The sequence below is a fragment of the Triticum dicoccoides genome, chromosome 6B (genome assembly GCF_002162155.2).
Source record: "Triticum dicoccoides isolate Atlit2015 ecotype Zavitan chromosome 6B, WEW_v2.0, whole genome shotgun sequence".
In the NCBI taxonomy this organism is placed as follows: domain Eukaryota; kingdom Viridiplantae; phylum Streptophyta; class Magnoliopsida; order Poales; family Poaceae; genus Triticum; species Triticum dicoccoides.
In genome coordinates this window covers 62246592-62273790 of record NC_041391.1, presented here as the reverse complement: position 1 = coordinate 62273790, position 27199 = coordinate 62246592, and the positions used below count along the sequence as shown (strand labels likewise).

The 27199-nt window shown below is 48.2% G+C and overlaps 1 protein-coding gene and 2 non-coding genes across 3 annotated transcripts; 2 read left to right on the top strand and 1 right to left on the bottom strand.

Moving 5' to 3' along the window:
• Positions 1-3682: 3682 nt before the first annotated feature.
• LOC119326839 lies at positions 3683-3843 on the top strand. The gene has a single exon (XR_005158205.1). It is a non-coding gene; the product is annotated as a U1 spliceosomal RNA (small nuclear RNA).
• A 19436-nt stretch (positions 3844-23279) lies between these two features.
• Positions 23280-23440, top strand: LOC119326836. The gene has a single exon (XR_005158202.1). It is a non-coding gene; the product is annotated as a U1 spliceosomal RNA (small nuclear RNA).
• Positions 23441-23851: 411 nt separating this feature from the next.
• LOC119323959 (glutathionyl-hydroquinone reductase YqjG-like) lies at positions 23852-25845 on the bottom strand. Its single transcript, XM_037597674.1, has 5 exons — positions 25667-25845; positions 25366-25578; positions 25103-25279; positions 24664-25017; positions 23852-24199 (listed from the first exon to the last, which is right to left on the bottom strand). Exons 1-5 carry the CDS (start codon positions 25781-25783, stop codon positions 23966-23968), a joined length of 1095 nt encoding a protein of 364 aa, XP_037453571.1. The 5' UTR covers positions 25784-25845; the 3' UTR covers positions 23852-23965.
• Between the last annotated feature and the right edge of the window lie 1354 nt (positions 25846-27199).

Below are 27199 nucleotides of genomic sequence, written 5' to 3'. Positions count from 1 at the left end.
TTAGCAATGGCGACATATTAGTGGCGTCGTGTCACTATGCCAGCAAGGCTGTTTTTGGCACGCCATAGCTAGGCTTTTCTCCACTAGTGAGGGTATCGAATGATGGCCCGTCGAGATTGAAGTGCACCAAAAGCTCGCTCCACATCCTCCCTAGCACTATATTGTGCTTGGGCAAACCGAACCCTCTTCTCGCCTACCGGATTGGAGATTGTGTTCACAAGAGTTGACCACTGAGGATAGATACTATTAGCAAGATAGTATCCCTTGTTGTTGTGGTGGCCACTGATCTCAAAGTTGAGCTATGGCCAGTTGCCTTCTACAAGTCTTCCGAACACCGGAGAGCGCTGAAGCACGTGGATGTCATTGTGAGAACCAGCCATGCCGGAAAAAAGAGTGTCAAATTCAGAGATCCTGTCAAGCCACAACTTCAAGTATGAGAGTTCAACCTTTAACATCCACTTATATTGCCTCTGCCAAGAAGATAGTGAGTTCTTTCACTTTCAGTGCATACTATGTATGCTACCAAGCATTTCCGGGAAGCCTTTGTCTGCATTGATTGCCAGCAACCGGGTTGTATCCACAACATTTGGCTCTCTCGAGTACTCTAGGCCAAACATTTCTACCACAGTCTTGCAGAACGTGTACAATGACGCAAGGAATGTGGACTCACTCATGCAGACATACTCATCAACAAGATCACTAGGAATTTGCATGCAAGCATTCGAATAGTTGTAGTGCATTACTGGTAAGAGGAGAAGCCAACCATTCCAAGTGCATCCTCCTTGCATCTAAAGTAATCATCATACTCCTCCACTCCCTCCTGAATACGGTTGAACACATGTATCGCCATCCGAAAAGCGGCGGTGGAAAAGCTTGGGATTATAAAGTGGGTATGTGCATTGAAAGTAATCAACAAAAAGTAGGCAATAGTCGCTCTCTTTGTTGCGATTCAGCGCCAGAGCGTGGTCTGAGATCGACCCCTAAGCCTCGCCAGCTGCCTAGCAATGTGATCACTGATGACCATAGTCACAACTAGAGTAGCCTTATCATTTGACGATGAATCGTCTGATGAACACATGAAGTTTTGAAAAACAACTCATCCCCACTATCCATGGTACCTTGCGGGCAAAAATTCGAACACCTTGCGGGCGTGATGGATTAGTGGCCGGTGAAGAGTCCCATGCCTCTCCATCATACAGGCGGGCCTATGGAAGTGGAGTCAGTCGTGGAGTGACGCCGACGGACATGAAGAAAGGCCGATGACCATGCAGACGAGCGGGTGGTGTGGCAGTCAAGGTGCTACAACGGCGGAGAAAAGAGATTACCAACGTCGTTAATAGTAGGCATTGGATGCAGCGTGGAGGTGGGGGCGTCCGCGAGGGTGGCGGCCTGGGCAGCGTACAACCGGCCGGAAGTGGGCGGCGCGACAACGAGGGCGGCATGGCCAGAGGTGTCGGGTGTGGAAGAGGGAGGTGGAGATGGCCAATGTGCCACCAACGGGTGGGCGAGGGGGAGGACAAGGGCGGGCATCGCACTGGTCCGCGTCGACGCAAACCCGACCCAAATTTGGGCGGGAAATGGGTTGCGGGCGGACGGTGCATTGGGCCGCATTTTTTGTCTTTTGACTCAAACGGACGCATGCAGACAAAATGGGTCGACACGTCAGAGTTTCCACGACTGTGAAGCTAATATTTTTTACCCCCTCATGGGAAGGATGAACATTGTTGTCTTTGCCGACAATCATGTAACTACCACTACGAGCCCGACTCGACGCACTTGTTTTGTTTTGAAACACTGTCAAATTGTATTTACGTTAAAGAACTCAAAAATAAATAAAATGCATTTCCATTACAGTATTTTGTTTGGATAAACGATTTGAACGACAATTCACAAACATAAATCATATGCATAGCAAGCACATGTCATACATAGATTCATCCATCGCCTGCACTTGGCATCATTACAAATTTACATAAATAAAACCCGAACAAAAGAAATGCACTGCTCACTTCGGCTTCAACCTTTATTACTAACAAAATCAATACTTTGCTTATTACGAAGACAACACTGCTTGAACCAAATAAGTTTGTATAATGCATTGTTCCTGACATGAAGACAATTCATTCCCCAAATATGTAACATATTATATAAAAGCTTGCTCTGGTCGGTGATTGGTACTCCTAAGGGCATCCAGAGTGTGGATATTTTCCGCCTCTAAGGCTGCCCCCAAGTCTCTAAACATTGCCACTATACACTGCATCCTCTGCCTCTAAGCCAAAGAAAACTTGGAGACGCCTCCAAGCTAAGCGCCCGCCTCCAAGGCTTCTTGCTGAATAAAATACTCCACTGTCCCCACTTGCCAGAGTTAATTGTAGGAGGGGGTGATGGGTTGGTTGACAAAGGTAGCATATATTATTCAGTTAGTTGTAGGAGGGGTGATGGGTTTGGCACTAAAGATAGAGGCTACACATTGCGCAGTTTTCAGCTGAGATTAGAGGCATGACCATGGGTCCAGTTTAGAGGCAAGCTTGCCTCTAGACATTGTGGATGCTCTAATTGGATAGTCACGGTTTTCATGATATTCACGAATATCCTTTCAAACAGAAAAACAATATTCAGGAGTGACGAACTGTTGATGAAGATGTTTGGGGATTTGGTAGATGTCCTTGGCGTCGTTGAATAGGTTGGGTACTCCCTCAGGAGCTTCTTGTTGCACTTGAAGTGAACAGCATAGACCTGGAGAAACGAACCGTGGGTCAACAATCAAAATGTATGTTTTGACATGGAAAGTCGTAGCATTAGATTTTTTTAGTGCGTGATATGGTTTTCGCTAATAGAAGTTTGGAAGAATAGTTTGATGCATGAAACTGAAATTTAAGTGGATATTCTGGATATAAAATGCATGTGTTGAATTTAATTACTCCCTCTGATTCATATTAATTGTTATTCACCTTTTCTTATTTCTTTTTCTTTCATTTTTATTTAATTATATTTATTTATTTATTTTTATTTATTTCATCATTTTTAGTGTTTTATTTACTTTTCCTTTATTTTCCTCCATTTTTTGTTCAGTTTCTTTTTTTTCTCTTTTCTATATATACTTTTTGTACTATGAACATTTGCAAATAAACAATGAATGAATTTTGAAATATGCATTGAATATTTTTTAGTATATAAGAAATGCTTTTTATTTTAATATATTTTGAACATTTTCCATGTACACAACGATTTTTTTTAAATGCACCCTAAACATTTTTTGAATATGCAATGAACATTTTTTAACACATGATGAGTTGTTTCGAAATACATGTTTAAAAGAAGTCACAATACTGTTTCTGATATTTAATTTGCTTTAAAAATACTTTTTATAAACATATTTCTAAATTTCTATGATCCTTTAACCTGTTAATTAATGTAGATTGCTTTCCAAAAGTTAAAAAAAATCAAAAAAAAGAGGGGCGCTCCCCTTCCAGCCCACCTCAGCTTCGAACAACGAGGCTGGTTGGCCCATGTAAGTACATTGGCCCAATGCGTACTATTCAGTTTGAATTAGGCCCCATCTTTGAAGCCGAGGCCGCAGGACAGATGCACTAATTAACGTTATTAGTACCACCTCGCTTGCTACAGCACGATGGAGGGAGCACCCTCACTATATAATCAGCCCCTAGTGCTCCGTCGTAACATACTTACCTGGACGGGGTCTATGACCGATCAAGAAGGGTCATGGCCTAGGCTAGTGGCCAACATTGCACTTGGTTGATGGGTTGGCCTATCATCTCCCCAAGTGAAAGAATGAACGTCATAATTTGTGATAGAGGGGGTACGCGTTCGCGCGGCCCCTGCCAATTTCTAAATTAAAATTTTGATGAATGTTGTATAAACTTGTAGGTTTCAAATTTTACACTTTCTTTGTTTCTAAATACAAGTCTTTTTTACAGATTTGAATAAGAACTAGGGTGCACATTCACCCATTTTTCTTTCTATGTAATCTGTATTGAAATCTCTGAAAACACTTACGTAGAGAACACCTGTTTTGGGGGGAAAACAAAGTGTATTTCACAATTTAAACTTTGTAAAACATGTCAGTGCGAAATACTAAAATTGATGATAATGTCACCCTTTCGGGAGTGTGGAGTGCACTGCGGTGATATGATGATGGAGAGGAGATGATGCAGGCGCGTTTGTTTAACTTCGTCTCTTTTCTATTCCCTGTAACTTTTTATGAGACGGTTTTTTAGTCGGAAGGAATATTTGTGAAAGCCTCTGTATGATATTGTGTGTGTGTCTTTTGCGGATTAGCATGGTGCGTTTTTCTCATTAATATAGTTCAGTGATTTCTAAATTTGATTTGATATTTTTGGTGTAATACAACCATGGATATTTTTTGTCTTGGTTTACATCTATGTTGTCGTCTGGAACGGGATCAGATGGTGAATACTGCTTCTTTCTGCACTCATCTGATTGCACTTCTTCGCTCCATCTTTCTTTTAAGGTTTGTAGTTCTCATGCATTTATTTAGATTAATGAATGAAAACGACATGGATGCAGATTGCAGAGAACCTTATTACACGCATGCTGCAACCAGCGCACAGCAGAGACAGAAATCATTATTACACGCAGGCTGCACCATGAATCACTCTTCCTCCCCTCCCTCCCGTAGCTAGGTTCTGCTCCTTCGGCGTCGCCGGCCCCTGTGCCGTCGGCGTGGCCGTGCCTCCGCCACCCGGCCGAGGTCTCCACCGGCCGCAACATGCTTCCCCCAGCCTCGTCCCTGCCCAGCTCCTCCTCCTCGGGGAGGGTCGCCCTCTCGGACGCGGGGTCCCTCCTCGGGTCGCCGGCCCCATCCTTCGCCGAGATGGTCCGCACCGGGCATTCATTGCCTGCCCCGCCTGCTTCCCCACGCCCCGCCTCCCCTCCCTCTCCAGGCCCGCAGGCCCCGCCTGCGCCACCGCGCCAGCGCCTTCAATCCATCGTTGTGGTGGGGGAGAGCGACTGCTCCTCCTTGGGGCTACGCCCGCCTGCCCCCTCGTAGGCCGCAGTTTCACAGGAATGGCATGTGGTCAGTCGCAAGGGCAAGAAAGGGGGGCGGCGACCGCCCGCGGGTGGCCCCGTCGCCATTACTAACCCAACCACCACTGGCAACGGCATTCATGGCAGCTCGGCCTATAAGGCGGACCTCCTTGGCAGATGCTTTCGGTGCCTCAGTTCTTCCCCACCGTGTTGCATCTTGCCATAGCGACGTCCGGTGTCTTCACTGCCTCGTTCTCGGCCACACCACCCACCACTGCCCATCTCGTCACCTTCCTCGAGTCCCTGTTTCCACCCTTGACGGGCTGCCCCGCCGCCCCTCCCCACCTCCCCGGCCTCCCGTCCGCGCACGCATCATGTTCCCCCCGGGCCACCCTTGCCATGGTCGCGCTCCGGCTCGCTCTCGGCTTGTGTTCCCACCACCCCAGGCTCCACCCCCTCCGGCTGGGCCCTCGCCACCCGCTAGCACTTCCTCGACCGCCATGGAAATGGCCGCCCGCTTCTCCTATGGCCCGGCCCGGGGGAACCGTCGCTGCCGCAAGACCGTTTGCCTCATCGACGAGACGCAGGAGGCGCTCGATGAAGAGGCGCAGCTGCACGACTCCGCCCTCGTGCTCACCGTCGCGGGCTCTCGCGCCCTGTGCCCGGCGGACGTGGTGGCGGCCGTCCGGACGGAGTTCCCTGATGTGCCCCCCAACGGCCTTCAGGTCTCCCTGATGCAACCGGGGTCATTCTTCGCGCACTTCGCTCACCGGCGGTGGTTCGACATGGTGCACGGGTGCGACATGGTGCATGCTCAGGGCACCCCCCTCCTCGTGCGCCGGTGGAACCGCCTCACCTTTGAGACCTCCGTCAAGTGCCGCTACAGCGTTCGCCTCTTCATCCAGGGCATCCCATCGCACGAGTTCTCCCTCAACACCGCTCAAGACCTGCTGCCAGAGTGCCTCTTCTACCAGGTGGCGGTCGAGTCCCTCGACAAGCTCGACATGTCCTACTTCGTCGTCCGGGCGGGGTTGGCGACCCCGACGAGGTGCCGACGGAGACGGTCCTCACTGTGCGCCCACGCGCCCGCTTCTCTGACCCCCTGGCAGACATCTCGCTTCCGCCGGGCTTCGGCATGGAGGGAGAGGAGGACGAATCATGCGCCTGCACCGAGCACCTTCCTCGCAAGCTTCACTACCCGGTGCTCGTCCACGTCGACTCCATCACCTACTACCCGCCCCGTCCTGAGTACACGGTGCGCCGCGATGGGGGAGACGAGGATGATGACGCGTCGCCGCCGGAGGAACTGCCTCACCCCTGGGAGCACGGGACGCCCGACGACGTCACGAGGGCGCGAACTGGGTTTGGCCTCTCCGTGGCGGAATGGAGGGGCCGTCGCCGCAACGGCCATTCCTACTCCGGCCACTACCGGCGGGTGCCCGGAGTGATGCAGCCAGAGGAGATCTACTCCAAGGCCAACCGCGCGCTTGCTGCATCGGTCTTCGTTCTGGCGGACGCCGACGAGCTTGTTGTGGCGCCTCCCCCTATGGCAGTGGCCGCCGGCATGGCTGTCCAGACGGCGGCCTGGGAGGCCTCGGTGGGGGTTGCACGCCTCTCTATCAACCTGCATGGCGAGGTCTCGTCGCAGGCTGCGATGGACCCCATAGGCGACGTGGGTGGGCCTCTGCCGCTGGTGGGCATGGGCACCCTATCACTGTCTCGGGAGGAGACAGCCGACAGTGCTGTGCGGACCCCCACTTCCCCGCCAATGCTAACTGCGCCTGTATGCCCCCCTGCAGCCTCGGATTGGCCTGTCGCTACCCCCCCTCCCTCCCTGAGCCGGCCTACCGTGGTGACGATGCTATCGGATGGTCGGGCGGGCGGATCGAGGCCAACCAAGGACGACGCTGCACCCGCTGACCTGCATGGCGTGCTGACTCCGCTGCCCACGCGCCTGTCGGGTCCCACTAACTGTGATGGCGTGGGGTCCCCACTGTTGTGGTGGACAAGGAGGAGAAACCAAAGGAGGCCAATGATGAGCTGATCTTCCAACCAATCACACACGAGCAAGCAACGGCACACTTCCTGGAGCTGGTTGCAACTCCTATTGAGCCGGCCATTCTGCATGCACCAACGGCCAAGCACGGCCGCCCCCGCCGCCCGACAAAGCCACACGGAACGGCCACCTGGCGCAGCTACCGCCTCTCAAGCAAGAAGAAGTTGTTCCCAGAGACGCAAGGAAACATCATGGCGCAAGCAAGGAAGTTGGTCATGTCCAAGAGGGGGCTCGCCATCCCAGAACATGGCAAGACAGAAGAGCAACGCCTGCTAGAGTACAAGAGAGCCTTTGATGAACCACTCTCACCTGTCCAGATTGAGGCCCTTGCCTCGCTCGCAAGGGCGGGCAAGAGAGGCTCGGCCATGCCGGTACCGGCCTCCGCCTAGGACGAAAAAGGCTGCAGTTTGTCGAGCACTTTGCCAATGGAAAACAACTAGATTGTATGGAACGTGAGGGGTTTGAACAACCCGGCTAGGAGAGCAGTAGTTAAGGAGTTGTTGTACCGGAACAATGTATCCCTAGTATGTTTGCAAGAAACAAAACTATCCTTCATCGATAGAGCCATGGTGAACCAATGTTGTGGCACGGAGTTCTCTGAGTTTGCGTATCTATCGGCTGTTGGGTCTAGAGGAGGTGTGTTAATGGCATGGAAGGCTGACCACTAGTCCATGACCACCATTGCAGTTCAAGGGTACACGGTGGCGGCTGTGGGGAAAGATGCCAAGGGGACTCCAGTGGGTGTGATTGGGGTGTATGGTCCGCAGATCTGGGAGGAGAAGCTTGCCTTCCTTCGTGAGCTCAAAGACACTATTCAGGGTAGTATTCCCAATGGCACGGCCCTTGTGCTAATCGGAGATTTCAACCTCATCACCGGAGCAGCCGACAAGAACAACCCGAGGATCAATAGACGCTGCATCACTGCCTTCAGAAACTTCATCAACGAACTTCAACTGAAGGATCTATATCTCGGACCACTGTCCTCTCCTCCTCAACTGTGAGATTGCATTCCGTCAGCACAGAGCATTCAGATTCCAGAACCACTGGGTGAAACTTGACAGCTTCGACGAGGTGGTTCAAGGTGCATGGCATGGGGCGTCAACGTCAGGGGATCCGATCGGCCAATTTGCGGGAAGGCTTGCAGCCACAGCTAAAACTCTGAAACAGTGGCAAGGCCAATTCTGCAATGACATCAAGCTGAAAGCGGCCATTACAAGCGAGATCATTGGGCAGTTTGACCGGGTCATGGATCTTAGACCCTTAACAACAGCAGAGAGGCAATTCTGTGCCACCTTGAAAATGCAGCGGCTAGGATATGTAGCGCTTGATAGAGCCATCTGGCGGGAGAAATCGAGAGTGAAGGGCATAAAAGAGGGAGATGCAGGCGCAAAATTCTTCAAAGCAAAAGCATCAGTCAGATGGAGAAAGAACTTCATCTTCAAGTTACAGGTCGACGGGTTGATCATCACAGACCAAGACGCAAAACTAAAGGCGTTCCACTCCTTTTTCGAGCCAATTTTCGGATCAAAGGAGCCCCGCTCCAGGAGGCTGAACCTGTCCAGGATTGGATACACAAGACTGAACCTTGCCGAGATGGACGAGGCTATCTCGGAGGAAGAAATCCTGGCTAATATCAAGGAGTTGGATGGATACAGTGCCCCGGGGCCCGATGGGTTTACGGGCTTGTTCTACAAGCGGTGTTGGCCCATAATCAAAGATGATCTGACAAGGGTTGTCCGGGCCGTGCAAGCAAACGCGTCGGCACACCTCCACCGGCTCAACCAGGCTACTATGATTCTCCTCCCAAAGAATGCAGAGGCCCTGACCGCAAAAGACTTCAGGCCCATCAGCCTTGTCTGTAGCTTCGCCAAGTTGATCACCAAGATTATGGCCACGAGGCTGCAACGCCAGATGAATGAGCTCATCGGCCCCTGCCAGAACGCGTTTATCAAAGGGCGCGCCATCCATGACAATTTCTGTTACGTCAGCGGGCTGGCCAAAGCCCTCCGGCATGCAAAAACACTGGCGCTAATGGTCAAACTCGACATTCAACGCACCTTTGATACCGTGTCATGGGAGTTCCTGCTTGAGCTTCTTGTTGCGAGAGGATTTGGGAGAGGATTCACCAACTGTCTGTCAGCACTTCTCAGCTCCTCTTCAACAAGGATCCTTATCAATGGTGATCTATCTGAACCGATCAATTTAGTGAAGGGGCTAAGGCAGAGAGACCCGCTATCACCGCTCCTGTTCGTGCTGGTCATTGACTGCCTTGCTATGCTCATCGACAAGGCGGTGACAGCCGGAATTCTAGGGCCGATCGGCAAACAACAGCTGCCCTTCAGGCTTTCTCTGTATGCAGACGATGCAATCTTGTTCATCAACCCATGCCGCAAGGAGGTACTTGCACTGACACAAATTCTCAAGCTCTTCGGAGAAGCTACGGGCCTGCACACTAACTTTGCAAAATCTTCGGTCTCCACTATCTGCTGCAATGGGATCGACCTCCAAGAACTTCTTCAAGACTTGGGCTGCCCCATCAAGGAGTTTCCTTGCACCTATCTGGGCATGCCACTGACGGACAAGAAACTGAAGAAGAATGACCTTCAGCTGATCTGCGACAAGCTCATTGCAAGGATGAAGGGCTGGAAGCTTGCCTTTCTTTCCCTTGATGAACGGCTGGATCTGGTCAGGACTGTGCTCTCGGTGATGACGATCTTTCAAATGCTCACCTTGATATTACCTGCTTGGCTGGCCAAGCTGATCGACAAGGTTCGTCATGGATTCCTCTGGGAGGGCAGTGAAGTGGCGGCCGGGGGCAAATGCCTGGTCAACTGGGGTACTGTATGTCGGCCAAAGGAGTTCGGAGGGCTCGGCATCATCAACCTGACAGCCCAAAGTCATGCCCTACGGATGAGGTGGCTGTGGCTCTCATGGAACGACGGCAACAAGGCATGGCAGGGGCTGGATTTGCCTATCGACCCTTCGGTTAGATCACTGTTCAACTGTTGGGGAACGTTGCAGAAAATTAAAAAAATTCCTACGGTTTCACCAAGATCCATCTATGAGTTCATCTAAGCAACAAGTCATGGGAGAGAGATTGCATCTACATACCACTTGTAGATCGCGTGCGGAAGCGTTCAAGGGAACGGGGATGATGGAGTTGTACTCGCCGTGATCCAAATCACCGATGACCAAGTGTTGAACGTACAGCACCTCCGCGTTCAACACACGTACGGTACGGACGACGTCTCCTCCTTCTTGATCCAGCAAGGGGGAAGGAGAGGTTGAGGAAGAAGGCTCCAGCAGCAGCACGATGGCGTGGTGTTGGTGGAGAGGCAGTACTCCGACAGGGCTTCGCCAAGCGCTAACGGAGGAGGAGAGGTGTTGGGGAGGGGAGGGGCTGCGCCTTGGATCAGGTGTTCAGCCCTCCCCTCGCCCCTCTATTTATAGGGGAAGGGGGAAGGGGGTCGGCCCCCTCTAGATGAGATCTAGAGGGGGGGCGGCGGCCAGGGAGGGGGCTTGCCCCCCAAGCAAAGGGGGTGCGCCCCCTTTAGATTCCCCCCCCCCCAACCCTAGGCGCATGGGCCCAAGGGGGGGCGCCAAGCCCTCCAGGGGCTGGTTCCCTGCCCCATGCGGCCCATGGGGCCCTCTGAGAGGGGTGGCCCCTCCCGGTGGACCCCCGGAACCCTTCCGGTGGCCCCGGTACAATACCGATATGCCCCCGAAACTTTTCAGTGCCCGCATGACAACTTCCCATATATAAATCTTTACCTCCAGACCCTTCCGGAACTCCTCATGACGTCCGGGATCTCATCCGAGACTTCGAACAACATTCGGTAATCACATACAAGTCTTCCTTATAACCCTAGCGTCACCGAACCTTAAGTGTGTAGACCCTACGGGTTCGGGAGACATGCGGACATGACCGAGATGGCTCTCCGGTCAATAACCAACAGCGGGATATGGATACCCATGTTGGCTCCCACATACTCCTCGATGATTTCATCGGATGAACCACGATGTTGAGGGTTCAAGCAACCCCGTATACTATTCCCTTTGTCAGACGGTATGTTACTTGCCCGAGACTCGATCGTCGGTATCCCAATACCTCGTTCAGTCTCGTTACCGGCAAGTCACTTTACTCGTACCGTAATGCATGATCCCGTGACCATACACTTGATCACTTTGAGCTCATTATGATGATGCACTACCGAGTGGGCCCAGTGATACCTCTCCGTTATCCGGAGTGACAAATCCCAGTCTCGATCTGTGTCAACTCAACAGACACTTTCGGAGATACCTGTAGTGCACCTTTATAGTCATCCAGTTACGTTGTGACGTTTGATACACCCAAAGCACTCCTACGGTATCCGGGAGTTACACGATCTCATGGTCTAAGGAAAAGATACTTGACATTGGAAAAGCTCTAGCAAAACAAACTACACGATCTTGTGCTATGCTTAGGATTGGGTCTTGTCCATCACATCATTCTCCTAATGATGTGATCCCGTTGTCAACGACATCTAATGTCCATAGTCAGGAAACCATGACTATCTGTTGACCAACGAGCTAGTCAACTAGAGGCTTACTAGGGACGTATTGTGGTCTATGTATTCACACGTGTATTAAGATTTTCGGATAATACAATTATAGCATGAATAAATGACAATTATCATGAACAAGGAAATATAATAATAATCCTTTTATTATTGCCTCTCGGGCATATTTCCAACAGTCTCCCACTTGCACTAGAGTCAATAATCTAGTTACATTGTGATGAATCGAACACCCATAGAGTTCTGGTGCTGATCATGTTTTGCTCGCGGAAGAGGTTTAGTCAATGGATCTGCGACATTCAGATCCGTATGCACTTTGCAAATTTCTATGTCTCCATCTTGAACATTTTCACGGATGGAGTTGAAACGACGCTTGATGTGCCTGGTCTTCTTGTGAAACCTGGGCTCCTTGGCAAGGGCAATAGCTCCAGTGTTGTCACAGAAGAGTTTGATCGGCCCCGACGCATTGGGTATGACTCCTAGGTCGGTGATGAACTCCTTCACCCATATTGCTTCATGCGCTGCCTCCGAGGCTGCCATGTACTCCGCTTCACATGTAGATCCCGCCACGACGCTCTGCTTGCAGCTGCACCAGCTTACTGCTCCACCATTCAACATATACATGTATCCGTTTGTGACTTAGAGTCATCCAGATCTGTGTCGAAGCTAGCATCGAGGTAACCCTTTACGACGAGCTCTTCGTCACCTCCATAAACGAGAAACATGTCATTTGTCCTTTTCAGGTACTTCAGGATATTCTAGACCGCTGTCCAGTGTTCCTTGCCGGGATTACTTTGGTACCTTCCTACCAAACTTACGGCAAGGTTTACATCAGGTCTGGTACATAGCATGGCATACATAATAGATCCTATGGTTGAGGCATAGGGGATGACACTCATCTCTTCTTTATCTTTTGCCGTGGTCGGGCATTGAGCCGAGCTCAATCTCACACCTTGCAATACAGGCAAGAACCCTTTCTTGGACTGATCCATCTTGAACTTCTTCAAAATCTTATCAAGGTATGTGCTTTGTGAAAGACCTATGAGGCGTCTCGATCTATCCCTATAGATATTGATGCCTAATATGTAAGCAGCTTCTCCAAGGTCCTTCATTGAAAAACACTTATTCAAGTAGGACTTAATGTTGTCCAAGAATTCTATATCATTTCCCATCAAAAGTATGTCATCTACATATAATATGAGAAATGCTACAGAGCTCCCACTCACTTTCTTGTAAACGCAGGCTTCTCCATAAGTCTGCATAAACCCAAACGCTTTGATCATCTCATCAAAGCGAATGTTCCAACTCCGAGATGCTTGCACCAGCCCATAAATGGATCGATGGAGCTTGCATACTTTGTTAGCATTCTTAGGATCGACAAAACCTTCCGGCTGCATCATATACAGTTCTTCCTTAAGATGCCCGTTAAGGAATGCCGTTTTGACGTCCATCTGCCATATCTCATAATCATAGTATGCGGCAATTGCTAACATGATTCGGACGGACTTAAGCTTCGCTACGGGAGAGAAATTCTCATCGTAGTCAATCCCTTGAACTTGCCGATAACCCTTAGCGACAAGGCGAGCTTTATAGATGGTGACATTACCAACCGCGTCCGTCTTCTTCTTAAAGATCCATTTGTTTTCTATCGCTCGCCGATCATCGGGCAAGTCAGTCATAGTCCATACTTTGTTTTCATACATGGATTCTATCTCGGATTTCATGGCTTCTAGCCATTTGTTGGAATCTGGGCCCGCCATCGCTTCTTCATAGTTCTAAGGTTCACCATTGTCTAACAACATGATTTCCAGGACAGGGTTGCCATACCACTCTGGTGTGGAACGTGTCCTTGTGGACCTACGAAGTTCAGTAGCAACTTGATCCGAAGTACCTTGATCATCATCATTAATTTCCTCTCTAGTTGGTGTAGGTACCACAGGAACATTTTCCTGAGCTGCACTACTTTCCGGTTCAAGAGTTAGTACTTCATCGAGTTCTACTTTCCTCCCACTTACTCCTTTCGAGAGAAACTCTTTTTCCAGAAAGGATCCGTTCTTGGAAACAAAGATCTTGCCTTCGGATCTAAGGTAGAAGGTATACCCAATGGTTTCTTTGGGGTATCCTATGAAGACGCATTTTTCCGACTTGGGTTCGAGCTTTTCAGGTTGAAGTTTCTTGACATAAGCATCGCATCCCCAAACTTTTAGAAACGACAGGTTAGGTTTCTTCCCAAACCATAATTCATACGGTGTCGTCTCAACGGATTTAGACGGTGCCCTATTTAAAGTGAATGTAGCTGTCTCTAGAGCGTATCCCCAAAATGATAGCGGTAAATCGGTAAGAGACATCATAGATCGCACCATATCCAATAGAGTGCGATTACGACGTTCGGACACACCGTTACGCTGAGGTGTTCCAGGCGGCGTGAGTTGTGAAACGATTCCACATTTTCTGAAGTGTGTACCAAATTCGTGACTTAAGTATTCTCCTCCACGATCCGATCGTAGGAATTTTATCTTTCGGTCACGTTGATTCTCTACTTCATTCTGAAATTCCTTAAACTTTTCAAAGGTCTCAGACTTGTGTTTCATCAAGTAGACATACCCATATCTACTCAAGTCATCAGTGAGAGTGAGAACATAACGATATCCTCTGTGAGCTTCAATGCTCATTGGACCACACACATCAGTATGTATGATTTCCAATAAGTTGGTTGCTCGCTCCATTGTTCTGGAGAACGGGGTCTTGGTCATTTTGCCCATGAGGCATGGTTCGCATGTGTCAAATGATTCATAATCTAGAGACTCTAAAAGTCCATCGGCATGGAGCTTCTTCATGCGCTTGACACCAATGTGACCAAGGCGGCAGTGCCACATGTATGTGGGACTATCGTTATCAACTTTACATCTTTTGGTATTCACACTATGAATATGTGTAACATTACGTTCGAGATTCATTAAGAATAAACCATTGACCATCGGGGCATGACCATAAAACATATCTCTCATATAAATAGAACAACCATTATTCTTGGATTTAAATGAGTAGTCATCTCGTATTAAACGAGATACAGATACAATGTTCATGCTCAAACTTGGCACTAAATAACAATTATTGAGGTTTAAAACTAATCCCGTAGGTAAATGTAGAGGTAGCGTGCCGACAACGATCACATCGACCTTGGAACCATTCCCGACGCGCATCGTCACCTCGTCCTTCGCCAGTCTCCGCTTATTCCGCAGCTCCTGCTGTGAGTTATAAATGTGAGCAACGGCACCGGTATCAAATACCCAGGAGTTACTACGAGTACTGGTAAGGTACACATCAATTACATGTATATCAAATATACCTTTAGTGTTGCCGGCCTACTTGTCCGCTAAGTATTTGGGGCAGTTCCGCTTCCAGTGACCCTTCCCCTTGCAATAAAAGCACTCAGTCTCAGGCTTGGGTCCATTCTTTGACTTCTTCCCGGCAACTGGCTTACCGGGCACGGCAACATCTTTGCCGTCCTTCTTGAAGTTCTTCTTACCCTTGCCCTTCTTAAACTTAGTGGTCTTATTGACCATCAACACTTGATGTTCTTTCTTGATTTCAACCTCTGCTGACTTCAGCATTGAGAATACTTCAGGAATGGTCTTCACCATCCCCTGCATATTGTAGTTCAACACAAAGCTCTTGTAGCTCGGTGGGAGCAACTGAAGGATTCTGTCAATGACCGCCTCTTCCGGGAGGTTGATCTCCAACTGGGACAGGCGGTTGTGCAACCCAGACATTTTGAGTATGTGCTCACTGACAGAACTGTTTCCCTCCATCTTACAACTATAGAACTTGTCGGAGACTTCATATCTCTCGACCCGGGCATGATCTTGGAAAACCATTTTCAGCTCCTCGAACATCTCATATGCTCCGTGCTTCTCAAAACGCTTTTGGAGCCCCGGTTCTAAGCTGTAAAGCATGCCGCACTGAACGAGGGAGTAATCATCAGCACGTGATTGCCAAGTGTTCATAACGTCTTGGTTCTCTGGGATGGGTGCTTCACCTAGCGGTGCATCTAGGACATAATCTTTCTTGGCTGCTATGAGGATGATCCTCAGGTTCCGGACCCAGTCCGAATAGTTGCTGCCATCATCTTTCAGCTTGGTTTTCTCTAGGAACGCGTTGAAGTTCGTGTTGACATGAGCGTTGGCCATTTGATCTACAAGACATATTTTGCAAAAGTTTTTAGACTAAGTTCATGATAATTAAGTTCATCTAATCAAATTATTTAATGAACTCCCACTCAGATTAGACATCCCTCTAGTCATCTAAGTGTTACACGATCCGAGTCGACTAGGCCGTGTCCGATCATCACGTGAGACGGACTAGTCATCATCGATGAACATCTCCATGTTGATCGTATCTTCCATACGACTCATGTTCGACCTTTCGGTCTCTGTGTTTCGAGGCCATGTCTGTACATGCTAGGCTCGTCAAGTTAACCCTAAGTGTTCTACATGTGTAAATCTGTCTTACACCCGTTGTATGTGAACGTAAGGATCTATCACACCCGATCATCACGTGGTGCTTCGAAACGACGAACTTTAGCAACGGTGCACAGTTAGGGGGAACACTTTCTTGAAATTATTATAAGGGATCATCTTATTTACTACCGCCGTTCTAAGTAAACAAGATGCATAAAATATAATAAACATCACATGCAATTATATAGTAGTGACATGATATGGCCAATATCATATAGCTCCTTCGATCTCCATCTTCGGGGCTCCATGATCATCTTCGTCATCGGCATGACACCATGATCTCCATCATCATGATCTCCATCATTGTGTCTTCATGAAGTTGTCACGCCAACGACTACTTCTACTTCTATGGCTAACGCGTTTAGCAATAAAGTAAAGTAATTTACATGGCGTTCTTCAATGACACGCAGGTCATACAAAATTAAAGACAACTCCTATGGCTCCTGCCGGTTGTCATACTCATCGACATGCAAGTCGTGATTCCTATTACAAGAACATGATCTCATACATCACAATATATCATTCATCATTCATAACAACTTCTGGCCATATCACATCACATGACAATTGCTGCAAAAACAAGTTAGACGTCCTCTAATTGTTGTTGCATCTTTTATGTGGCTGCAATTGGGTTCTAGCAAGAACGTTTTCTTACCTACGAATAACCACAACGTGATTTTGTCAACTTCTATTTACCCTTCATAAGGACCCTTTTCATCTAATCCGCTCCAACTAAAGTAGGAGAGACAGACACCCGCTAGCCACCTTATGCAACTAGTGCATGTCAGTCGGTGGAACCTGTCTCATGTAAGCGTACGTGTAAGGTCGGTCCGGGCCGCTTCATCCCATAATACCGCTGAAGCAAGAAAAGACTAGTAGCGGCAAGCAAGTTGACAAGATCTACGCCCACAACAAAATTGTGTTCTACTTGTGCAATAGAGAACTACGCATAGACCTAGCTCATGATGCCACTGTTGGGGAACGTTGGAGAAAATTAAATTTTTTCCTACGGTTTCACCAAGATCCATCTATGAGTTCATCTAAGCAATGAGTCATGGGAGAGAGATTGCATCTACATACCACTTGTAGATCGCGTGCGGAAGCGTTCAAGGGAACGGGGATGATAGAGTCGTACTCGCCGTGATCCAAATCACCGCTGACCAAGTGCTGAACGGACAACACCTCCGCATTCAACACACGTACGGTATGGACGACGTCTCCTCCTTCTTGATCCAGCAAGGGGGAAGGAGAGGTTGAGGAAGAAGACTCCAGCAGCAGCACGACGGCGTGGTGTTGGTGGAGAGGCAGTACTCCGACAGGGCTTCGCCAAGCGCTAACGGAGGAGGAGAGGTGTTGGAGAGGGGAGGGGCTGCGCCTTGGATCAGGTGTTCAGCCCCCCCGTCGCTCCTCTATTTATAGGGGAAGGGGGAAGGGGGCCGGCCCCCTCTAGATGAGATCTAGAGGGGGGGCGGCGGCCAGGGAGGGGGCTTGCCCCCCAAGCAAAGGGGGTGCACCCCCTTTAGGGTTCCCCCCCCCCCAACCCTAGGCGCATGCATGGGCCCAAGGGGGGTGCGCCCAGCCCTCCAAGGGCTGGTTCCCTGCCCCATGCGGCCCATGGGGCCCTCCGAGAGGGGTGGCCCCTCCTGGTGGACCCCCGGAACCCTTCCGGTGGCCCCGGTACAATACCGATATGCCCCCGAAACTTTCCGGTGTCCGCATGACAACTTCCCATATATAAAACTTTACCTGCGGACCCTTCCGGAACTCCTCGCGACGTCCGGGATCTCATCCTGGACTCCGAACAACATTCGGTAATCACATACAAGTCTTCCTTATAACCCTAGCGTCACTGAACCTTAAGTGTGTAGACCCTACGGGTTCGGGAGACATGCAGACATGACCGAGACGGCTCTCCGGTCAATAACCAACAGCGGGATCTGGATACCCATGTTGGCTCCCACATACTCCTCGATGATTTCATCGGATGAACCACGATGTCGAGGGTTCAAGCAACCCCGTATACTATTCCCTTTGTCAGACGGTATGTTACTTGCCCGAGACTCGATCGTCGGTATCCCAATACCTCGTTCAGTCTCGTTACCGGCAAGTCACTTTACTCGTACAGTAATGCATGATCCCGTGACCATACACTTGGTCACTTTGAGCTCATTATGATGATGCACTACCGAGTGGGCCCAGTGATACCTCTTCGTTATCCGGAGTGACAAATCCCAGTCTCGATCCGTGTCAACTCAACAGACGCTTTCGGAGATACCTGTAGTGCACCTTTATAGTCACCTAGTTACGTTGTGACGTTTGATACACCCAAAGCACTTCTACGGTATCCGGGAGTTACACGATCTCATGGTCTAAGGAAAAGATACTTGAAATTGGAAAAGCTCTAGCAAAACGAACTACACGATCTTGTGCTATGCTTAGGATTGGGTCTTGTCCATCACATCATTCTCCTAATGATGTGATCCCGTTGTCAACGACATCTACTTTCCATAGTCAGGAAACCATGACTATCTGTTGACCAACGAGCTAGTCAACTAGAGGCTTACTAGGGACGTATTGTGGTCTATGTATTCAAACGTGTATTACGATTTCCGGATAATACAATTATAGCATGAATAAAAGACAATTATCATGAACAAGGAAATATAATAATAATCCTTTTATTATTGCCTCTAGGGCATATTTCCAACATCAACGCATCTGTTGACTTCTAGTTGGGCAAGGGTGACCGCATTCTCTTTTGGAAGGAGCCGTGGTTTCAGGGCATCAACCTACAGGATGCCTTCCCGGCGTTGTTTCAGCATTGCACTAGGAAAAACCTCACCGTTGCACAGGCCGTGGAGAACAACAAATGGATCCGACACCTCACAGCCAACCTCTCTGCTCAGGCGACGAGGGACTTCCTGAAATTGTGGGAGGCAATCCAAAATATACACTTAACACAAGAGCCTGATCGAGTTCAGTGGAAATGGACAGCAGACGGCGTGTACACGGCGAGATCGGCTTACAAGATTCAGTTTGAGGGCTGCACTCGGCCATCATGGGTTGCGTTCCTTTGGAAATCTGATGCGCCGGGAAAATGCAAGCTTTTTGCGTGGTTGGCGCTGCTTGGACGCTGCAACACGGCCGACGTCCTTGCGAGGAAAGGCTGGCCTCAAAATCCGTCTTGCTCTCTATGCAATGGGCCAATGGAGGATGTAGTGCACCTGCTAGCTTCCTGTCCCGTCTCCATCCGAATTTGGCACAACGTCATTGCTCGCTGCAACCTTCATCCGGGCCTCGCTCCCGACTCCACCACATCTTCCCTGGTGCTTTGGATCGAGCAGTCCAATGACATCATTTCTGCATCAGCAAAGAAGCCATGGAGCGCACTCGTACAGCTGGTTTGGTGGTCGATATGGAACGAAGGCAACGCAATGATATTCAGAAACCAACCATCGCCGCAAACGACTGTGGTGGAACGGATGATTGAAGAGGCAGCAGTCTGGAACAGGGCGGGACGGGGCAAGGCCATCTCTCTCCTCAACAGACCAAGAGAACCAGACTAGGAAATCTTAGTACAGGAAACGGAGATGGCATGTCCAACTAGTGGAGGACTGCACATGTAAAACTGCTGTAAAAAAAATTTGGAGAGTAGGCAGAAGATATAATGTACAAGAAATGGCACTAGCTAGATGAGAACATCCGAGCTAGTCCAACACCCTTTACACCCTACACAAAACTCTAGGGCTACTCTCTCACAAACTGCTGTAAATTAACTCTCTTCAAACCCCCACAATATCAATGAAAAGCTGCTCCATCAGCATTTTCGTTAAAAATTCACCTTCGGACACTGAGCAAAGCAAATCACAGCACCATCAAGTACACAAGCAAACGGCGTTTTTTGTTTACAGGAACAGCCTTTCTCTGTCATGTGGGGCATTGTAGTCGACGTTGGGGCCTTGGGGGATGATCCCGTAGGGGTTGATGGAGGGGTGGCTCCCGTAGTAGTGCTTCCTGATGTGCTCCATGTTCACCGTGCTGCTGATCCCGGGGGTCTGGTAGATGTCCTTGGTGTAGTTGAACAGGTTGGGGTACTCCCTCAGGAGCTTTTTGTTGCACTTGAAGTGAACGGCGTAAACCTGAAAAGAGAAGCGAACCGCGGGTCGAAAAATCAAAAATGTATGTTTCTACATGGAAAGTCGTAGCATTTGATTTCTTAGTGTGTGGTATGGTTTTCGCTAAATAAGTTTGCGAGAATAGCTTGATGTATACATGAAACTCAAATTTTAGTAGATATTCTGAATATAATGTGCACACTCTGAACTTTATTGTTAAAATTCTCACCTTTCCTGTTTTTTTCCATAAGAAACCAAACATTTCAGACAGTTCCCTGATTTTTAGTGTAGTAGTAAATTCTCACCAAATTTGATGACTTTGCAGTTAAGATCTTAGCTAACAGTTGATCATTCTCCAATATCTGGAGATATATACTTCTTTTATGGTGATTTGGCCCAAAAAGTCACTTTGGAACCCGGGTGCATTGGAGCCCTATTTTTGAACTGTACCAAAATGCTATTTTGAAGTTTTAAAAAATTCTGAAAATAAATCAACATGTTTATATGACTGTACATTACACATGTGTAAATTTTGATGCTGAAATAAGTAACCATGTGAGTTACACAAAAATGACACAATGGTGATTTTGGAAAGAGGAACAGTGAATGCATTATTCACTATTTGGAAATCACCATTTTGTCATTTTTGTATAGGTCGCATATTTACTTATTTCATTACCAAACTTTACTCATGTGTAATATACATGCATATGATCATGTAGAATTTTTTTCAGAATTTTTTGAAACCTTAAATGTGATTTTCAAAGTATTTAAAATAAGATCCTCCAATACACCCGGGTTTTAAAAATCCACTTTTGGATCCACTAGATTCATAGAACAACTCTTCTGGATCCACTGATTAAGATAGAGTGGACCAGAAAAATGATACAAGAACTTATAGCAGGCAACGATTAAGTTCCACACAAAAAATCCATTCTTCTCATAACTCTAGCTCCAAAAATCCACTATATTCCTAGTGTACATGAGTATTCCAAGGATCACTCACGCATCCATGGGCATAAACACCTCGACAACTCTTTGTCTATTCCATTATGCCGAGGTAGCATCACCTGACGCAAAATTGGGAGGATTGGTAGTCAGGCACCCGTATGGTCTCATCATCACATTTTGAGGAATCCAGTTACCATCCCCGTATGCTTGTGATTTGACGGTTGCCAATGCTTTTGATCAAACCCTGTCTCAACGTTTGTCTCCCTTCAATATCACCATCCATACTTGACTGGGCTGATCATCAAGAGAAGTATTCAAGATCATACCGTTTGGATAGTATATACTTTTCAGGAGACAGGCACTTAAAAGTCTCTGGATTTTGCAGTAGGCATCATGCCCAACATAGCCAAGTTAAAGAGCTCGAAATTGTTGAAACTCAACTCTCCCGTACCTTTTTGTTGGGTCATAATTTCCAAGAAACCCAATCTGGCTTGCATTTGCCCTCTTTGCTACCCCACTAAAACCTCCGATCATCATATTCAAGTGTTCACATAAGCCTCACGGGAGTTTAAAACATGACATGGAGTAAACTGGCACGACCTGTGCAACTGCCTTGACTAGAACCTCTTCACCAGCTATTGACATGTTGTTCTCAGTCCATCCATGTATTCTACTCCACAACTGGTCCTTAAGGTACTTAAACACACCATTCTTGTAGTTCCCAATATCTATAGGCATGCCCAAATAGTTTTCATTTGGGGTTTTATTTGGGACATTTAGGAGAGCTTTTATCTCATTCCGGGTACTTTCCAGCACCTCTTTTGCTCAAGAATATGGATGATTTTGTGTAGTTAATTGACTGACTAGTGGCTTGATAATACATTTTCAATACAAGGTTCTGCACTGATGCTAGATTCTATGATCCTATGGTTTGCAAAAGACATCCACCTCCGAGGGTAGATACCACCATCATCTTCTCGCCACCCTGCTTTCTAAATGAAAGAAGAAGGCCTCCTCGCTTGTGATGTCCAGGCGGATGATGCACACGTAGTGACATTTCCTAATTCATGCTCGTAGCACCAAATAGACGTTGCGACACACTAGGGTGATCATGCGAGTGATATGGGTCAGATAAATGATGACATTTTTTTAGCGGTGTCTTGATTTTTGGTTTCAATTTTTTTCGCTACTGGTTTCCGTTCGATTTTCCTTTTCTTCAGTTTTCATTGTTATTCATGTTTTCTTATTTCTTTTTCTCTTTATTTTTATTTATTTATTCCATCATTTTTAGTGTTTCGTTTACCTTTTCTTTCTTTTCCTCCAGTTTTTGGTTAGTTTAGTTTCCTTTCATTTTTTTCATTTTTGTTTCTCTTTTCTATATATACTTTTTGTACTATGAACATTTTCAAATAAACAATGAATGCAATTTTTAGATATGCATTGAACAATTTTTATTATATAAGTAATAATTTTTATTTTAATATGTGGTGCACATTTTGCATGTACACAACAATGTTTTTAAATGCACCCTAAACATTTTCCGAATATACAATGATTTTTTTAACACATGATGGTTTTTTCCAAATACATGTTTAAAAGAAGTCACAATACCATTTATGATATTTAATTTGCTTTAAAAGTACTTCTTATAAACATATTTTTAAATTTATATAACCCTTTAACCTGGTAACCAATGTAAGATTACTTTTCCAAATAAAAAAAAACTCAAGAAACTTAAAGGGCCGCTCCCCTTCCAGCGCATCTAGGCTGGTACAGGCGTTTGCCCAACTATTTGACGCATGATGAAGCGTCAATTTTTCTTTTCAAGAAGATCATAAAGCGTCATATAAGAGGACTCAGTCGCAATGCTGGACCTGGGCCACAGCCGAACAAGGAGTTTGGTTGGCCCATGTAAGTCTATCGGGCCAAAAGTTCGAATTAGCCCCGATCTTTGAAGCCAAGTCCGCAGGACAGATGCGCTAATTACCCGTCATTAGTACCACCCCGCTTGCTAAAGGGTGGTGAAGGGGGCACCCTCACTATATAATAGCGTTTAGTGCTCTGTTGTAACATACTTACCTGGACGGGGTCTATGGCCGATCAAGAAGGGTCATGGCCTAGGCTAGTGACCAACATTGCACTTGGTTGATGTGCTCGCCTATCATCTCCTCAAGTGGGAGAATGAACGTCATAATTTATGATAGAGGGGGTACGCGTTCGCGCGGCCCCTGCCAATTTCTAAATTAAAATTTTGATAATGTTGTATAAACTTGTAGGTTTCAAGATTTATATTATAAATTATATTTATGCTAGATTTTGCCTAGTATTTCACATTGATTTTGTGAAACATGTCATAAGTGTAAAATACTAAAATTCATGATGGAGAGGAGGTGGTGAAGGCGTGTTTTTTTAACTTCGTCGCTTTTCTACTCCATATTTGTGAGGGCCTGTATGTATGGTGTGATTTTTCTCATTAATATAGTTAAGTAATTTCTTACTTTGATTTGATATTTTTGGTGTAATACAACCATGGATATCTTTTGTCTTGATTTACATCTGTGTTGTCATATTAATGGACGAAAACGACATGGATGCAGAGAACCTTATTACACGCATGCTGCTCCCAGTACCACAACCAGCGCACAGCAAAGACAAAAATCATTATTTGAGAAAAAGGCTTTCACCTTTCAGCTTCGGACACAAGCAAAGCAAATCACATCACAGCATCCCAAGTACACAAGCAAACGGTGGTTCTTTTTACAGGAACAGCCTCTCTCTGTCATGTGGGGCATTGTAGTCGATGTTGGGGCCTTGAGGGATGATCCCGTAGGGGTTGATGGAGGGGTGGCTCCCGTAGTAGTGCTTCCTGATGTGCTCCATGTTCACCGTGCTGTTGATCCCGGGGATCTGGTAGATGTCCTTGGTGTAGTTGAACAGGTTAGGGTACTCCCTCAGGAGCTTCTTGTTGCACTTGAAGTGAACGGCGTAAACCTGAAAAGAGAAACGAACAGCTGAAATCAAAATGTATGTTTCGACATGGAAAGCCGTTTTTTAAAATTTCTTTTTTGCTGCAAGAAATTTGAGTGTCTGAATAGCTAGATACTGAATTGAAATTTAAGTAGATATGCACATTCTGAACTTTATTATTGAATTCTCACCTTCCATGATTTTTTTCATGCAAAAAATAGACATTTCAGACAGCTCCCTGATTTTCAGTGCAGTCGTAAATTCTCACCAAATTTGATGACTTTGCAGTTAAAAACTCAGCTAACAGTTGATCATTAATTCTCCAAAATGTGGAGATATATAGTAGGAGTACTTCTTTTATGGTGGTTTGGCCATTCTATTATATACTCCGGTTGCTAAAAAGGGAACAAGAGGAGGTTTTCTGTTGATCTTCACTTTTTTTCTTATAACAATTCTTAAAAGAGCAGAAGAAAGGAAGCCATATATACCTCGTCAAATCTTATGAGCGTGACGAAGAGGCGGACGTCGGCCTCCGTGAGCTGGTTGCCGCACATGTACCGCTGCTTGCCCAGGATCTCCTCGCACTTGTCCAGAGCGTCGTACAGCGTCGTGACGGCCTCGTCGTATGGCCCCTGCTTCTTGGCGAAGCCGCACTTGTAGACGCCGTTGTTAATGGCGTCGTAGACCAGGCCGTTGACCTCGTCGATGGAGGCCTGGAGGTGCGCCGGGTTGAGGTCCAGCCCGGGGTTCTCCGCGATGTCGTTGAACTCGGCGTTGAGCATCCGGATGATCTCGCTGCTCTCGTTGTTCACCACCGTCTTCAGCTGCTTGTCCCACAGCACCTGCCATGGCAACCAAACATCGATTAGTCAGAAATTACATAATCAGACGGGGATGGGGATGGGGATGAAGAAGAAGAAGACTCACGGGAACAGTTGGCTTGCCGGTGTAGTTGGTGCTCGCGATCTCGTACAGATCCCTGACGCTCTTGGCGCCGTTGAAGGGGTCGGGGCCGGCGCCGGGCACCTCGTCGGCGGTGGCCGGGAACACCCACCCCAGGTGGTCGTCGGACTCCCTGGTCCGCTCGAAGATGGGCTTCACGGACTAAAGAGCCACAAATTTTATCATCAGCTGATGCTCCAGTTAATTCGGTCACCGGAGGTTTGGTCTTGGTTTGCAGGTGTGCTCACCGAGAAGCTGATGGCGTGGTCGAGGCCCTTGAGCTTGAGGTAGGCGAGGCAGCGGGACGCCCAGGGGCAGGCGTAGGAGACGTAGAGGTGGTACCTACCCGCCACCGCGGGGAAGCGGGCGGAGGCGTCCCTGGACACGAAGCTCCGGAAGGTGGACGGCGTCCGGTCGAAGGCGCCGGTGTCGGTGACCTCGTCCAGCGCCGAGCGCGCCATCTGACAAAAAGCAGAGCACCAACCAACCACTGAGCACAACTGACTCCATCGATCGAGCACCGAGCAGCAGAGCGCGGACGTTATTTACCTTGACGGAAGAGGAGGAGGAGGAGGATCCGGCGGCGGCGACAGAGAGCGTCCTGGCGGCGGCGAGGCTGCGGCAGAGGAGGTGGGAGGAGGATGAGGAGGGGACAAGACCCAGCATGGTGAAGTGATGGAGGGAGGAGGGTGTTATAGGCGGCACCGTGATGAACTTTTGTTGTTGTTTATTGTCGGATATAGGCTCGGCACTTGGGCAGGAAAGCGGCCAGGTGAGTGAGTTGGTCGGGGTCGGGCGGCGAACTTGCGCGGTGGGGGGTGGGAAAGCGCCGGTGGCGGCTTCTTCACGTGTGATCGGAGCAGTGACGTGGTTGGACGGCTGTTTTGCGGGAGGAAGCTGGCGTGGCGTGGCGTGGGTGGAGGCGCCGTTGTGACGGAAGAAAGGTCGAAGGTAGTAGGACAGCGGCGGCTATGGCCTGGCTTCATGATGGTTGACTTGGCACTGTGGCAACAGTTTTGCTAGAACTCATCTAGATGAGATATAATTTGGTCGCATTCATCTTTTATAGCTATTGGATGCGATGCTATAAGATGCGTGCGTGTTGATATGGGTTGTATTTGTTCTTGTTTTTAAAGTGAATGAGACCAAATTATATCTCATCTAGATGAGTTATAGGTACTCCCCTGTGGCAAAGGATATTGCGCAAGACCAACAGGTGCACAAAAATTCCGCGCCCATAAATAGTTTTAGTGTGTCACTGTAGCATTTTTAATGTGCCGGACCAAACATTGCTTTAGCGGATGCCTAAAAACACATGCACAAAAGAACACGCAGTGTAAATTGTGAAGCGCGCGCAATCTCGCGCCTTAAATTTGCAGTTTTTAATAGCGTTTTTCAGCGCGGCACAACCCTTTTTTACGCGCGCACTGTTTTTTACAGCTTCTGCTGGAGTTGTCCGGCGCCCAAAGAAACCGGATTTTAGCGCGCGCCTGTTGGAGATGCTCTAAGAGCATTTCTTAGTCTTCAAATGCGCTAGATACACTGCGTGCTAAAAAAAGCATCGAAATGAGCGCTCTAGCAGCCGCGTTATAACCTGCGCGTTGGGGAAAACTGTATCGCACGCTGCGTATTTGGTATCTACTCACGCGCGCTGCAAAATATGGGGATGCTGCATGTGGGGTCGTCGGATTGAGCACCATGTTTTTGCGCTTCTGGTTAAAGAAAACACCAGCTCGGCGCGTTAGAGCATCTCCAACAGCCGCGCTAAACTAGCGCCATGCCGCAAATTAGTCTGTTTTAGCTAGCGCGCAACGCGGCGGGCCGCTCCAGCGGGCGCGCAAAAACTGCGTGCGCGCTATAACGAGTTGGGCGCTGTCGGAAACACCATCCCGCGCGGTGTATTTCGGGCGCCTACTACAGCGCGCGGCACACTCGACCGCTCGCGCCGCACTCTCTCCTCTCCTCCTCCTACGCCCCGCGCGCGCCGGCGCCGGCGCCCTGCCACCCATGGACGCGCACACCGGCACCCCGCTCACCCTGCTGTACAGCCGCGACCCCTCCCCCCCCCCTCGCCGCCGCCGC